This window comes from Desmodus rotundus, chromosome 9, assembly GCF_022682495.2.
Source record: "Desmodus rotundus isolate HL8 chromosome 9, HLdesRot8A.1, whole genome shotgun sequence".
NCBI classification, from domain to species: Eukaryota; Metazoa; Chordata; class Mammalia; order Chiroptera; family Phyllostomidae; genus Desmodus; species Desmodus rotundus.
In genome coordinates this window covers 112,998,027-113,013,162 of record NC_071395.1, presented here as the reverse complement: position 1 = coordinate 113,013,162, position 15,136 = coordinate 112,998,027, and the positions used below count along the sequence as shown (strand labels likewise).

The following is a 15,136-nucleotide window of genomic DNA, read 5'->3' as shown; positions in this document are numbered from 1 at the left end:
TATTTAGTAGAGGTTCATTTTCCATTTCCATCCTGAAAAGATACCCAGCATCCCAAGAAGAGGCTGGTTCTGGCCTAGAGTGGCAGTGAGAGCCAAAACCGACCCCCCCATCCTCCCCCGTCCTTGCCCCACGGGCCTGGCAGCCCCCGCCAGCGTGTGACCGGGCCGCCTGTGTTTCGGCAGCCGTTCGATGAGGACTACCTAAACCATCTGGAGCCGCCGGTGAAGCACATGTCCTTCCACGCCTACATCCGCAAGCTGACTGGAGGGGCCGACAAGTAAGTGGCCGGAGTGCGGTCGGCATGCGGGAGTCTGTTTTGTGTGTGTGGTAGGTGGGGCTTAAAGCCACTGAGAATGTAAACAGGAAAAGCGAAGATTGGGGTCGGGGCCCAAAGCACCTGAAGTCATGGTTATTGCTGGTTGTCAAAAAGAAACCAGTGGGTGCAGGCTCTGGTTCCTGGCTGTCGCCCATGGTGCCCTGCCTAGAGACACCAGGCAGGTGCCGGCCGCAGCAGAGGCCCCAGGAGCTCCCTGACCCCATGTGAGGGCAGGTGAGACGAAGCATGACGGCGGCCCATGTATCTGTCCTTGACACTTTTCCACCACTCTTTGGAAAGACAGGCGCCCCCGCCAGTCACTGGCCTGGAGCCTCGCGTGGGGCAGCCTGGCCAGCCTGCGGCAGCAGCACGCTCTCGGGCTGGCCCTCTCTGGGTTCGGCCAGGTGCGCGTGGGTGGAGACTGCGGCAGCGAGGCGGCTCTTCCCTTCGGTGCAGGCCATGGCGGTGGCCAGAGGCAGCACGCCTGGACCATTCCGATCCCTTTCAAACCATGTCAGACATGTGCCTGCGTGCCCCTTCTGCTGACTGCGTGCTCACCCTGCTGGAGTGCTGGGCCCCATCCCGTGACTCTGTGACTCCTGACGGAGCAGCAAGAGGTGGCTGGAGCCGCGTCAGCAGCCTCTTGTGAAGGATGTTGGCCCAGTTGTAGCTTTCTCCGACAGCCTGCTGACATCCGGAAACGACTTTTTAGAAAAACTTAGACCAGGAGGGAAAAAATCCCACCAGAAATTCATTCTTGCCTGTCAGTGGGATAAGCTATGGAACTTTCTGGACCTGGGGGATTGACTCTGTCAGCCTTTCTTCAGTCTGGGTCAAGGACTGCGGTCCCGGGGGGTGCGTTTGTGGCTGTCATTGACGTGCAAACAGACGTGGCGGCGGTCACAGCTCCCGAGTGCCGTCGGCTTGTGCAGCCGCGATGGCACATTTGGGCTGTTGTGTGAGTGGACGCCTTGCAGTGGGGCCCACCCACCTGCAGCCTTCTAACCACAGCTCTGCTTGGGCTGGAAGCAGAGTGAGGACACCTTTGCTATGTGTCCAAGCCAGGTTCCCTGTGAGCGCGGGTTTCTTGGTGCAGGTTCCTTAAGCGTGGGACGCACAGCGGGGGCGTCGCTGATGGAGTCGCAGCACGTGAGAGCGACAGGTTTCCCTCAGGGGCACGGGCTAGGGAGCAGACGTTCTTCAGTGCTTTTAAAATAATTTCTGTTTTGTTTACTTTGCTTTTTTAAGTCTGTCAATCTTTTTCCTTTGCGGTTTCTAGGTTTTTAAAGTTTTTTAAGGTTTTATTTATTTACTTAGAGGGGAAGGGAGGGAGAAAGAGAGGGACAGAAACATCAGTGTGTGGTTGCTTTCCACATCCTCCCATCTGGGGACCTGGCCCCCAATCCAGGCCTGTGCTCTGACTGGGAGTCGAACCAGCAACCTTTTGCTTTGCGGGACAACATCCAACCCACTGAGCCACACCAGCGGGGGCACAGCAGTGTTCTTGGAAATCATCACGGGTGTTAGTGGCCAGCAGTGAGGACTGGCGTGGCTTTTACAGGACAGCAGGTGGGTGGCCCTGTGGGCTGAGCGCGCAGGACAGGCTGGGGATCCGTCAGGAGAGTTTCGCCCATTCTCCCTGCTGCTCCTTCGAACTGTGTCCGGAGCTGCAAGAGATTTGAATATTTCCAGTTTCCTGCCAAACTTTCCACCTTGTCATGTCTAATTAAGTTGCCTCTTGTTCAGGGGGAAATTTGTTGCCTTGGAGAACATCAGTTGCAAGATTAAATCGGGGTGTGAGGGACACCTCCCGTGGCCCAATGGCATCTGCACCAAGTGCCAGCCCAGCGCCATCACGCTGAACAGACAGGTGAGGTGCTCCTGCGGCCGGGGGACAGCAGGGAGCGGGTTGGTTTCTGCAGCAGAGAAGTGAGCATTTCCTTGGAGAGGAGCTGCCACTCCCGGAGTGCGTGACGTGTGGCAGGTGCGCATGTTTTTGACCGATGGATGGAGCCTGTTGAGGGTCCTACACTGAAGACAGGCTTTCTACGACCTCTAGCTTTTGGAGCAGGGCATGGCTTCAGTGTTCTGTTTCGCCAGCCTGTGTGGAGGCAGGATGTTCCTGGTGACTATTTAAAATGCTCAGTGTTTGTGACTTTGCTGTTTAAGAAACTGTATCTCTGGACACTTGTAAAACACTGTTCTGGGGCCAGCTCAGGGCACCTGTCCAAGCCAGGTTTGGGAGGAAGAGAGCCAAGAAAAATGGCCTGTGGTTATTCTGGCCGTTTCCCCTCTGTGGCCCACCCCCTGGGGAACGGTCTGGCCGGTGGCCCCTGCGGCCCGTATTTGTGCCTCAGAGAATTCCATGGTCTCCTGGGCTGTTAGAAGCCTGTTTTCCTTTTCCTTCTCTCCTTCCCTCTATCTCTTTCTCGTTCTCTTTCTTTTTAAGAATTATTCTCCTTTCTGGAGATTTTGAAAACCACCATTTTTGGTGAAATTCCAGTAAGGTTAATTTGAACTAATGTGGCGAGGGGCGCACCTGCACCCCGCTTGCCCCCAGACTCTGAGTGGTCTTAAGGGCAGAGCACATTCTTCAGACGTGTTTGCGTGTGGAGAGCCAGGCAGTACCTGTTTACCTACCTGTATGGTTTTATAGCCGCCATCACCCCACTAAATTCAACTTCGAAAAGGCGATTTATTTCTGATGGGTGTTTTCATTCGGTCCATTGCTGTTGACTCTGCAGAAATACAGGCACGTGGACAACATCATGTTCGAGAACCACACAGTGGCCGACCGCTTCCTCGACTTCTGGAGGAAGACGGGGAACCAGCATTTCGGGTACCTGTACGGCCGGTACACAGAGCACAAGGACATTCCTCTGGGCATCAGGGCCGAGGTGGCTGCCATTTACGAACCTCCCCAGGTGGGTCTGCTGCTGGGTGGTCTCTGCTGTCTCTGTCCCCCAGGTGTGTGCGCCCGTTCAGGTCCCAGCTGCATCTGCTTTGTCCTAGGCCCAGGTCCATCTGTCTGTCTGTACACAGACACATGCACGAGCGCGTTTTCTGAATTACGGGAGTGAGATCATGGCCCCTGAGTATCTCTGGGTGTTTCCAAAGAATAAGGATCTTCTCTTATGTAACAAGTTCATCAGCTTCAGTGAGTTGAACGCTGATACCATCTTGTTATCTAACCTACCATCAGCTGCCCCCAAGGACCCACATCGCTCCCCTCTGTTCTGAGGATCCGTGTGCCCCCTATGCCTGCGTCAGCTCTCTCAGGAGCGGTGGGAGCGGAAGGTCCCAGAGCCACCCCGGCCTCACCCTGTGCCACACGTGCAGCCGGGTCAGAGCAGCGACACCGGGCGCACCTCCCAGCAGGGCGCAGCGCCTGTTACTGCGTGTGTTTCAGAGTTTATTTACTTACTTTCAGAGAAGGGGACAAAGGGGGAGAGAGAGAGAGCAATGTGCAGGAGACACATCCGCCACTTGCCTCTCACGCCCCCCACTGGGGACCTGGCCCGGAAACCAGGTGTGTGCCCTGACCAGGAGTCAAACCGGTGACCCTTTGGTTCACAGGCTGGCTCTCAGTCTGCTGAGCCACCCAGCCGGGGCAGTTACTGGGTCTTATGGTTACTTGGAAGGTCCTCTGTGTGTGGACACCACCACCCGGTCACGGCATGTGCACGCGTGCTGTTTTCATTGTCAAGGGCTCTGGTTTTCCGCAGTGTGAGCACAGGGGTGCCCGGCGATGGCCTGCGCTGCCTCGTGGTTTCCTGTGAGACTCGGCGGAAAACAAGATGGGCGGAGGGGTAGCCAGAGGGACTACAGGGCATGGTAGACGCTAATGGCCAAGCTAGGTGCTGGTGTACGGGTGTTCCCGTGACATGCTGTAAACTTTGCTCCACGTCTGAAGTCTTTAAAAAAAAATGTTGAAGAAGAAAGAATGCACATTTCTGAAGTCAGACCTACGGGCAAGGGATTCCCCTCTGTCCTGTCTCTTCCCTTCCTTTGCAGGTAGTGCTGCCTGTAAACATGGCTCCAGTGCAGGCTTCCAAAGTTTGGTTTTTGAGTGCAAGCACGCACACACAGGCGCTGCTCCCAGCCTGCGGTTCTGCGGGTCTGTTCCAGACTCGGCACGCCCTGACCGGCCTGCTTCATAAGGGAACCAGGGCCTGGACCTGCAGGCTGCAGGCCACTGGCTGGCCTGCGAGTCTGTGACTGTGGCACAGATGCCAGGGTTTCCCTGGCTGCTTGGAGATATTCTGAGTGTAGCCTTACCCTCTCTGTTGTATTCACTGAGAGCTACAGACCAGGGGATCACTTAAAAGGGCCACTAGGTGGCAGCAGAGAGCCCACCAGACCGAAGCGTGGTACCCACCCTTTGGCCCTGGGCGGCTCTGACCTGGAGGCATCTGTGCAAGCACTGGGTACTCCAGTTCAGCGTGCAGCGATCCTGCTCGCCCAGAGCTCCACGCTCTTGAGTGTGGTGGAGCAAAAAATTGGCCTGGACACCTCTGGCGCCCAGAATGCTCACAGCATCACCAGAGCCCCCAGTTGGGGTTCTGGAGATTGACCCCATTGGCTCCTGAAATCTCCAGCTCATTAGAAGTTGAAGCTCATGCTGCCACATGCTGCAAAACAAGACCCTCAGGCTTATCCTGAGTGTGTGGTTGGACCTCTGCTCTGCAGGCGTCATTGAGCTCCAGCCGGGTGGGTGACAGCAGCAGGGGCCAGGTCTCCCGTGGCTTTGTCAGCATGTGACTGACCGACCCAGACAGACCCAGTGAGGGAAGCCGGCATGGACCTCCCTTTACCTCCATGGCCCCACTTCGGTGGCGCGGCCCTGCTTGGCTCTGCGCTTCCCCGAGTGACTGTGGCCAGCGCCACAGCGAGCGTCGTCCACTGCAGACACCCGGGATCTGTGGCCGTGAGGCTGCCTGTGAGCCAGCCAGAACCCGAGCCCACCTACCACGGCCAAGCACTCTGCCCGCCTGCCAGCAGGGTGCTGATTCTGGGCTGCACACGCGTTTGTCGCTGCCTCTCCGAGGCCCTTGCCTGGGAAGCTCCCTGCTGTCCCTGCACGGCCTTCCCCGAGGTGTTTCCTGGGGACAAACGTCACCGTACAACACTGCCCCGCCTCTTCTTACCCAGCCTGGTTAGAGGGAGACCACCCAAGTGTGCTTGGGAACCCCTCCACCCCCAACGAGGGGACCTTACTTCAGGGACTGCATGGAGCACCTTCCTGTGTCCCTGACGGCCCCCTGGCTGTGAGGCTGTGCCGTCGCACCTCCGTGCTCAAGGTCTTGACCAGAAGCATCGTGCCGCCTGAGAAAGATGAGCCTGAGCAACTTGGGTTTCTGCTGCTGCCCCCTTTCTGCTTGGGGAGCCCCGTGCTCCCGTGAGGCGCTAGGGCCAGACAGGGAGCAGTGGTGGTGGGGGCTGTGCACTTGCTGGGCCCACCCTCTGAATCTGTCTCCCTTTATGCTTAACAGATCGGGACACAGAACAGTTTGGAGCTTCTCGAAGACCCAAAAGCCGAGGTGGTGGATGAAATCGCTGCTAAACTCGGCCTGAGGAAGGTACGGCCCTTGGCAGGGCCCGGGCTCTGTGTGGGGACATCTAGGTGGGAGCTGTGGCCAGGCTCCACCCTGGACTGAGGGCCTAGCTGCACACGGTCAGGTGCAGGCCGGCAGCTCTGGAGCCTCGTTTGTATCACTGGTTGCCAATAGCTTTTATGTTTTTCATTTTTCTTTTCTTAAAGATTTTATTTATTTATTTTTAGAGGGGGGGAAGGGAAAGAGAGAAAGGGAGAGGAATATCAATATGTGGTTACCTCTTGTGTGCCTCCTACAGGGGACCTGGCCCGCAACCCAGGCATGTGTCCTGACAGGGAATTGAACTGGCGACCCTTTGGTTCGTAGCCCGTACTCAATCCACTGAGCCACACCAGCCAGGGTTACGTTTCTCTCATTTAAAGTAAAATGAGAACATTTCCCTGGGCATAAAATAAATGATCCCAGGGCAGGGCCTATTATACTTAAGTCTGCCAGCCACACTGAGTAGGGACAGCCTCAAGCCGCAGAGGGGACAGTGGAGCGAGAGCCTGTCTTCTGCCTGGGTGGGACCCAGTGCCTGGCTCTCCCACCACCCGCTGCACTCTTCGGCGTGCGCTCCTCCCTCATGTACCTTTGCTATCTCCGGCCAGGCCCGTCCGGGGCCCACATTCTGCCTGTGGCTCGGAGCAGGTGTTTCCACCCCTTGGGCCCTCGCCGAGTCTCCTGGTGTCCGGGGCAGTTAGAAGTCGGGGGAGGACTTCCCTGCTGTCTCCCGCCCTTAGTCAGGGCTCCTGGAGCTTTAGAGGCGGGCGTCCCACGTACACGTTGACCTGTGAACTGAACACGACCTGGAAGGTCAGCATTAGTCGCTATGCGAGCTTTATCTTTTATTTCCTGATCGGTTTAGACTGAAAAGTAAATTCCGTACAGACAGCGGGGACAAGCTGGAATGTGCTTTCCGACCTCGGAGTGTTAGCGAAGTCACTTACCATCGCGAGAAGAAACGTCCTGTTGTCTCTAATGGCGTGTTAGCCTCTAGGTCGGGGATCACACTTCTGTTTAAACTCTGGAAGTTTCTCTTGGCACAGTTTTTACCTGTATTTGCTATAAGCGTGCGGTCTGTGACAGTCGTGACCGTGACAGAGAACGTGAAGTCGCCTAAAGGCCTTTTCCAAGCTGGTCTCTGGTTCTCCCAGGCAGATTCCAGTGCTGCTTCGCTTGGTGCTTAACTTCATGTGTCCTTTCGGTCTTGCTTTCTGCACTGCCGGCCTCCTTGTGTTTTTCATTCATTTGGGCATTTTCAAGGACAGTGCAGGTGTCCGGATTTGCCCGGCCGTGTTATAGGAAGTACATTTGGAGAGCTGTCCGGGCTGTGCTGGTGAGCGTCCCGGTCCTGCTCTGGAGCTGTGGCCAGGGCCTCCTTCAGAAAGGCCGGGAGGCTCGTGGGCATGAGGGGTGGGGTCAGGGGCCGCAGAGCATACAGACCGCCACTGCCACTGCCGCAGGACACGCTGGGGAGGCTGTCCTGCCCCGAGCTGGGGGACCGGCCGGAGGGTGCCCCGGTGTCGGCATTCTGCACCCTGTGCCCTTCGGCTTGGGCAACTCCTTCAGCCCGCGTGGGGCCGGGGAGCCTTCCCCAACAGCGCCTCAATGCAGTGCCTGCGTGTGCTTCCTCTCGGCAGTGTGGGCCTTCGTCATGGATAGTCTTCGCGTGCCGTTGGCCCAGGTCCCCGCCACCGGCACAGCACTGGGCATGGGCTTGGCTGACACCTCAGTGAGCTCTGCACATTTGCCCTCCTCGCTAACCCTGCAGCACCAGGCAGGGGGCCCCCCCCCCCCCCCCCCCCCCGTGAGCTCCGGCTGTGGCCTGGCCGCTCAGGGAGCGTCTCTGAGGAGGGTCCGTGGCTCTCTGGGCAGAGACCAGGAAGCACCACCAGTTTCAGGGAGAGACTCAGAAGGTGTTTTTCTTCGTTATGCAGGTTGGCTGGATATTTACAGACCTCGTCTCGGAAGACACCCGGAAGGGTACAGTCCGGTACAGTCGGAATAAGGTGAGGGAGGGGCGTGCTCACTCACCTGCGGCCCGATTCCAGACCACTCTGGCCTGTGCTCTCAGGGCTTCTGCACAGCTTGAGTTGGCTTTACCAGCAGATTTATTCTCAGCATTTATCAAGTGTTTTTGATAAGTTAAGGCTGGGTCTGTTGATTGTGTCTTGTAGAGCCAAGCCCACCTGACCTTTACAGACCGGGGTTTTGGAGGTCAGCTCTGGGGTGGATGGCAAAGTGCTTCTGGCCTTACTAGCTACCCGCATTTTTTTTTGGTAGTGAATTTATCAGGGTGATACTAGTTAGTAAAATTGTATAGGTTTCAGGGGTACAGGGTTTTTTTTAGATTTTATTTATTTTTTTTTTTGAGAGGTGAAAGGAGGGAGAAAGAAAAGGAGAGAAACATCCACGTGTGGTTGCCTCTCGCACACTCCCCACTGAGGACCTGGCCTTTAGCCCAGGCATGTGCCCTGACTGGGAATCGAACCGGCAACCCTTTGGTTCACTGGCCCGCACTCAGTCCCCTGAGCCACACCAGCTGGGGCCACGCCATCTGTACGTTACATTGTGTGCTCACCACCCCAAGCCAAGTGTCCTGTGTGAGGCTCATATTAGGGTTCGTAGTGGCCAGGGGCTGTCAGCCTTGGTCTCACCCTGGTTTCGGATGCCTTGTAGTTGAGTCCTTTGCGTCCTCTAAGGAAGCACACAACTCTCTCCCCAGGACACCTATTTCCTGAGTGCAGAGGAGTGCATCACAGCGGGGGACTTCCAGAACAAGCACCCCAACGTCTGCCGGCTCTCTCCAGACGGCCACTTCGGGTCCAAGTTCGTCACTGCGGTGGCTACAGGTGCAGCCGGGCCGGCGTGTTGCGAGTGTTCCTAGTGGCTCTTGTGTTCTGCTGTGCTTTCAGCAGCCATCCGTGTCTAACTTAGCTACAGCCACCTTGGTGAATGGGCCCGTGGGACAGTGGTTGCTCTTTCTGGTTTGTGGTCAGCATCCTGAACGTGTCAGTGCCACTCACAAAACACCTAGAACTGGTCTCAACGCAGCTCTCCTCTGGTCCACTCTCGCCCCACATCCCGGCTCGCTGGTCTGGTCTGTACTCCGGGCTGCCTCTGCCCCTTGCCGGTAGCCAACGGCGGCCGGCTCCGAGGGGCAGAGGGGATTTGCTGACTCTGTTGCTGGCTCGTTTTTGACATTATGAATGGGAGTGTGCCTATGACACCATCGCCCTAAAGCTTTCTCGGAGTGACCGTGTGCCATGCTGTGTGCTTTGCGTGTTGTGGCAGCGTAAGCATACGGTGATGAAAGATCGGTCTGCAAAGAAGTGACACCATTCTTGTCTCATGTGCTTGAGAGACGGTCCTAGGCAAAGCTGCCGCAGGAACATACAATTTAAAAGGAGTAGGGATTTGAAACTTGGAAAGCCAACCCATGAAAACATAGTGTGGTCAGTTTTTGCAGAACAAACACTCATTCAGCCCAGTGCAGACCCGGCGTCTCCTCTCAGGGAGCTGACGGTTCGGGGCGTGCGTGGGGACCAGCCTTCCCCTAGTTCTATGGGAAGTAGCACTGTCCCCGACCCACCCCTTCAGTTTGGAACACCAGCTTACAAACAGACGGACAGGTAACGGGGCCCCTAGGGGGCGGCGCCAGTGCTGGGAACCAGGACCAAGTGCCTGCTCCCCTCCCCAAGGACGGGCGCCTTTGCACAGAAAGGGGCTTCTGAGTGTGGGAGTGGTGGCATTGCCTGTCCCACATCGGCGTCAGCCACCTGAGTCTGGTCTGTGTGCAGAGTACCGTCAGGCCCGGTGTCTCGAGGTGGGGGAGGTTCGATCAGGATTGAGGAAGCCAGTTCCGCAGCTCGGGGTCCTTCTGCGAGGGCGGCCTGGGCAGGCTGTGACGATGGGGGCACTCAGGGCGGCGGCCTTGCGGCTGAGACTGCGCCAGGGAGGGAGCAGAGGCGGGCGCATCCACATGGTCCAGAGTCCCGCCCAGCCCGAAGGGTCAGTGACAGAGCGCTGCGGTGCTGAGTCTGCTGGTGTGACACGCTTTACCTGTGGAAGATGACGCTTGCAGCTGTTCTGCCTGCCTGTGCGCGTAGTTCTGAGAAGGGAAGCAGCGTAGTAGCCGACGGTAGCACAGGGGGCGATGGCAGTGAGGAGCCGTGACGAGACTGTGTTTCAGCTCGTCTGTGCTCGGGCTGACGTCTGACCGGGGCCGCACAGCGGACATGCTGGAGCCGACAACTGAGGAGACAGGCTGACGGCAGGCGGCACGCCTGCGTCCTCCCATGACTGTTTCCTCAGATGCTCAGCACCCCGCGGAGCTCTGAGCGAAGCAGCCTGCCCCCCAGTTCCCATGGCAGCCTCCTTCCGGAGAATTTGCCGTGGAGGGAAGCTGCATCTGTCTTGTGTGGTTGTACCTGCGTGACAGTTGGTGTGACTGTCCTCATCCAGACGCAGCTGTGGGCACGAGTGTGTGGGTACGTCCACGGCCCTGTGGGCTGTGGGACAGTTGTTTGTGGTGTGGGACCCTCCTGACCTCGGCAAGACGGCCTCGGCTTTGACTCCAGCCGCTGACCCTTGCCGACAAAGCTGAAGGGCCAGGGACTGCTTTCTGGATCCCCAGAGCACTCCTTGCTCTCCCGGGGTAGCCTGGACCATTAGGGACTGTTTCCGTGGGGACTGACTCGGGTCAAAGACACGTTTTTAGAATTGTAACTGGTTTCTAACTTGAGACCATCTGTGGCTTCAGCTACTGGGCCCCTTTGTTGAGAGTTTGGAAACTACAAATTGTGAAATTTTTGCCTCTGAAATGTTTGAGAGTAAGACAGACAGAATTGGGGTTTCCTCATCAGTAACTTACTCTGTTTTTGTCAAAGAAACTGAAATGCAGATGGTGATGGGATAAGTTCTTTAAAGCCATAAAAAGTCACGGATGCTAGCACTGTCTGAGTGTGCCCAGGCCCTGGAAGTGCCCGTCTGTGGTGATGGGCGCTGTCCACAAGCACCCTTGCCTTGGGGTCTTGTCTCTGACCATGTGGTTCCCACTCAGCGACCCTCTGCACTCAGCCTTGTCTTCACGCTCAAGTCCCATTGGAGGTTTCATGGAGTGGGGATTGAGAGGCGTGGAGGGCACTGCTGTGCAGTAAAAGCGCTGCCCCAGGCGGTGCCCGCAGCTCCTGTGTGGTGGCCACACAGGTCTTTCTGTGGCGTACGGGAGCACTGCTGTCATTTTCACTGAGGACGGCTGCTGTCCTGCCCTCCCCCCCCACGCTGTACCTCTGTGCCTCCAGATGAGTCCACCCCGCTCGCTCTGTCACTAAAAACTGAGAACCTGAGTGCTCGACACTGAGCAGCGTCCAGCGGGGGTTGGAGAACGGTTGCCAGTCTCTTCTCCGTTCGGAGGGATTGTGGCCTCGGTGGCTGAGGTGCTGCAGCCGCGTCCCTGCGCCCAGCGCACCAGGCCTCGTCCCGCTCAGCCCACTCGCAATGATGCCGTCGAGCGTGTAGAGCTCTCAGGCGCAGCCGACCCGTGCGCTTGTCCGCCCTGCTGGTCAGCTGCAAAGAGGGGCTGGGCAGAGCAGAGCATCCTCGGTGCTCACAGCAGTCTCTCCTGCAGGTGGTCCCGACAACCAGGTCCACTTTGAAGGCTACCAGGTGTCCAACCAGTGCATGGCGCTGGTCCGGGACGAGTGCCTGCTGCCCTGCAAGGATGCCCCCGAGCTCGGTTATGCCAAGGAGTCCAGCAGCGAGCAGTACGTGCCTGATGTGTTTTATAAGGTAACAGCCAGCGGTGCGGAGGCTTCAAGTGGACAGAGGATGGTGTGGACACTGGCCAGCCTGGGCCTTGGCTGGTGCGGGTGCCTTCTGGCCACATGGACCACTCACTGGTCAGCTGCAGGGGTCTGGGGTCCAGCTTGAGGGCAGAGGCGCCCCGTCAAAGGTTGGAGCTCGGTGGGTCCTGTGTGCAGGGCCAGGCGGAAACACCCCCTCTGACCACTGCAGCACAGACCGCTCTGGTTTCTGGACACAAGGCTGTCCTCAATCGGGTTGGAAATTTGCCTTTTATCTCCACATCTGGTTGTGAGTTGCTTGTGCGTTGCTGTGGAGCCCGCATCACTTCCTCGGTCACGCCTCTGTCCCTCTCGGTGGCCTGCCTTCCTGTTTTGGGAGCTGCTCATCAACCTGGTGGCTTGGCATTGTGGATGCAGCCCCCTGGTCCTGTGGGCCCCGGGTCGAGGGCCACGGGTGCTCGGGCGTGGGACCTGGCGCGGGGCCTGCCACAGGGCTGGTCTGAGGCTGTCCACTCGGCGTTCTCGGTGGTGACGCCACGGGCAGTGAAGTGTCGGGCGTTCAGTGGCAGCGCGCCTCATGGTGGGGTGTTGGCCACTGACGGTGTGTGTTTGAGAGCTGTTTAGAGACGCAGCGTGGAACAGTGTAAACTGGAAAACGTGCCTGGGTACACATTTTTAAGTGTGTTTGCAGATGCGTGCCCCTGTCTCTGCAGCTGTACATGTTCCGTCCAGCAGGGGGCGGCGCTGCAGGGCCTGGTGGGCACTGCAGCCAGTGAGGCGGGGCCGCCTGTGTGTGTGGTTTGAGAAGCCACTGTTTGCACCCAGCACAGTGCCCTCTCCTTTCTTTTCTTTTTAAAAATATGTTTATTTACTTATTTTTGAGAGGAGGGGGAAAGAAGGGCAAGAAACACTGATCGATTGGCTGACTCGCACGTGCCCATCTGGGGCCCGCCTCACGGGCCAGGGCTCTCCCCTGTTTTTAACACGCCTTTGAGATCGCAGCCACACAGGACGAGGGAGCGAGCGTGTCTGCTGCGTGTGTGGCCCAGTCTTCATGCGTTTTGTCTTCTGCTGGCGGCCCCTTCAGTTATTTCTGGGGCTTGTGAGGGTGTTGTGCGGCTGTGGCCCCTGTGCCAGTGCCCCTGGCCGGGGCAGGCGAGGGTGCAGCTCGCGGTCGTGACCCTGATTGTGGACTTAGACTGTGGGGCCGATGGTGTTGGAGGGCGCGGCCCTGACTGAGTGCCCAGGGAGTGGAGATGAGCTGAGAAGTCAGGCCCCCTGAGCCCGGGCCTCCATCGTCGACCTGTGTGCCTCAGTGGGGCTCCAGACAGAGTGCGCGCACCCCGGGAAGGGGGGAGCCTGGAGGCCGAGCTGAGAGGGGGGGTGCTCTGGGCCTTGATGGCAGTTTGCATCCAGTCAGCGTGGTTCCGGGAGGGGCCTGGGGGCCCCAGGTTGCAGCAGACAGCTCTGGGGGAGTGGGCTGTGGGGGAGGTTGGGAGTGGCAGTGTTGGTGTGGGCGGTGGGGTCAAGGCAGCTCCCCACTCCTACGAGGTGCCCCCAGCGCAGGCGTGGGGCTGGGAGGGACCAGGTCCTGCCTTCCTCTGCCCCTCTGGCTGTGGACCCCAGGCGCCAGACTCCTCGCACCGGGGGCCCCCGCGGTCCTATGCTCATGGGGTCGGGCCCGGGTCGGTGCCGGCTCTGCGCATTTCTGCAGGTGCTCTGGGTCTCGTCAGCCTGACTGTCCCCAAACGGGGATTTGTTGTGAAGCCATCGTGGGACCACCTTCCTGCTTTACCCTTGAGGTTGAAGATCATGCTGCTCGTGTCACCCGATACCCTCCTTGTCACTTCTCGAAAGAGAAAAGCCACACGGGGTCTCACTCGTCTTTGCCACAACAGCGTGGTGCCGCCCGCCAGGGTCCTGTGCCACTGTCCTGGCACCAGGCCATGCGCCTGTGCCGTCTCAGTGCTGGAGCTGCTGTCCCAGACGCGGTCCAGAGCCGGGCTTCTGACTCCCCGGTGCCTTGCTCCTGGTGGGGATAAAACTGCTGACACTTCGGCAGCTGCCAAACTGAGAGTTGAGACGCCCCCTCCCAGCGTTCTGCACCTGACACTTGCTGACGCCTGTGGAAAGTGCTTGCCTTTTACACTGGCGGGTAGGGCTCGGGATTGGCTGGTGGGACCAGTGGAGGGAAGGCCTGGGGGAGAGGTAGATGGCCTTGTTACCTCCCCAAGGGAGGGGAGGGGAGTGTAGCACCTTGATCTTCTTGGGGAGCAGAGAGGTGCAGTTGGGTAGTTAAATGTGAGAGAATAGCCAGCTCCACACAGCAGAGAGGGGCATTTAACGAGAGCCCTCCCTGGAGGGAAGGGTTAAAGTGAACAGGTGCTAGGAAATGTTTCTGCGTATCAGAGCTTAATTAGCTCTGGAGATGAATTCCAGACGGCCGATTGCGTGTGAGTTGTTGCAGGTTGTCTCTCGTAGGGTCAGGCGTGTGTTTTTGGAAACGGTGATTCGGTTTGATTGGGTTTGACTCCTGCCTCCTATAGCGTCTCCTCCGTGGAGACACTGCCGCTCCCGGGGCCCCAGCACCTGCTCAGCAGGCTCCTGTCTCAGGCTGCCCCTGCGAAACCAGGGAGCTGTGAAAAGCTGGGCCCAGCCAGACTGCTGCCGGGCGGGGGGCGAGTCCTCCCCAGACCACTGGACACTCGGCAGCTTCCCTGGAAGCAGGCAGACAGCCATGTGCGGTTTACAGGCCAGCGTCCTTGCGGGGGGGCAGGCACTCCCGTGGGGACTGCTGGTGAGGTGACTTGGCCAATTCCGGGAGTGCAGGTGGACACGTTCTCCTTGGCAGCTCTGTTGGGAGTGGACAGGGAGGGCAAGGAGGGTGTGGATAAACTGAGATGTGCTGCTGCCAAAAATGTCCATTTCTGCACCAGAGGGGCCAGGCCTGGCGGGGCAGCGGGCTCAGTCTGGCCTAGGGGAGCTCCGTGTGCAGAGGCACGGCTGTGCGGGGTGCTGTGTGTCCCCCTACGTGGCATCCATTTGGGTCTGAGAACTTTAATGAACGCAGACTTTTATGGAAGACCCCATGATTGGGAATTATGGATGGATGATTTATATATGACTCCGTGAGTGATTTATATAGTGTTAATTGATGATTTAGATAGAAAATGTGATCCCCTCCTGCAGAATCCTTAATGAAAAGCATCGGTTCTTACGACTTTTTCTAGAGCTCTATTTGAACGCGGCATGTTTGACATAAATCAGATCTAATTGTCACTTTATGATTAATGAACATATGCTGGCTGTTTTTCCCCATAATTAAACTTTATGTTCCATACGTCTGACAAAGCAAAACAGGTTTGGGCTCTGACAGATCGGTGGTGGACGCCGTGTCTGTGTGTGTGTGTGTGTGCGC

General features: G+C 57.9%; 1 protein-coding gene across 1 annotated transcript in view; it reads left to right on the top strand.

The window, feature by feature from the left end:
• Positions 1-15,136, top strand: part of NPLOC4 (NPL4 homolog, ubiquitin recognition factor) — a 38,815-nt gene that overhangs the window by 13,386 nt on the left and 10,293 nt on the right. Inside the window, exons 6-12 of the mRNA XM_053910430.2 lie at positions 184-278; positions 2,064-2,187; positions 3,062-3,241; positions 5,810-5,896; positions 7,852-7,923; positions 8,640-8,766; positions 11,544-11,704. Coding sequence (XP_053766405.1) covers positions 184-278; positions 2,064-2,187; positions 3,062-3,241; positions 5,810-5,896; positions 7,852-7,923; positions 8,640-8,766; positions 11,544-11,704 — 846 coding nt within the window. The remainder of the gene's footprint in view (positions 1-183; positions 279-2,063; positions 2,188-3,061; positions 3,242-5,809; positions 5,897-7,851; positions 7,924-8,639; positions 8,767-11,543; positions 11,705-15,136) is intronic.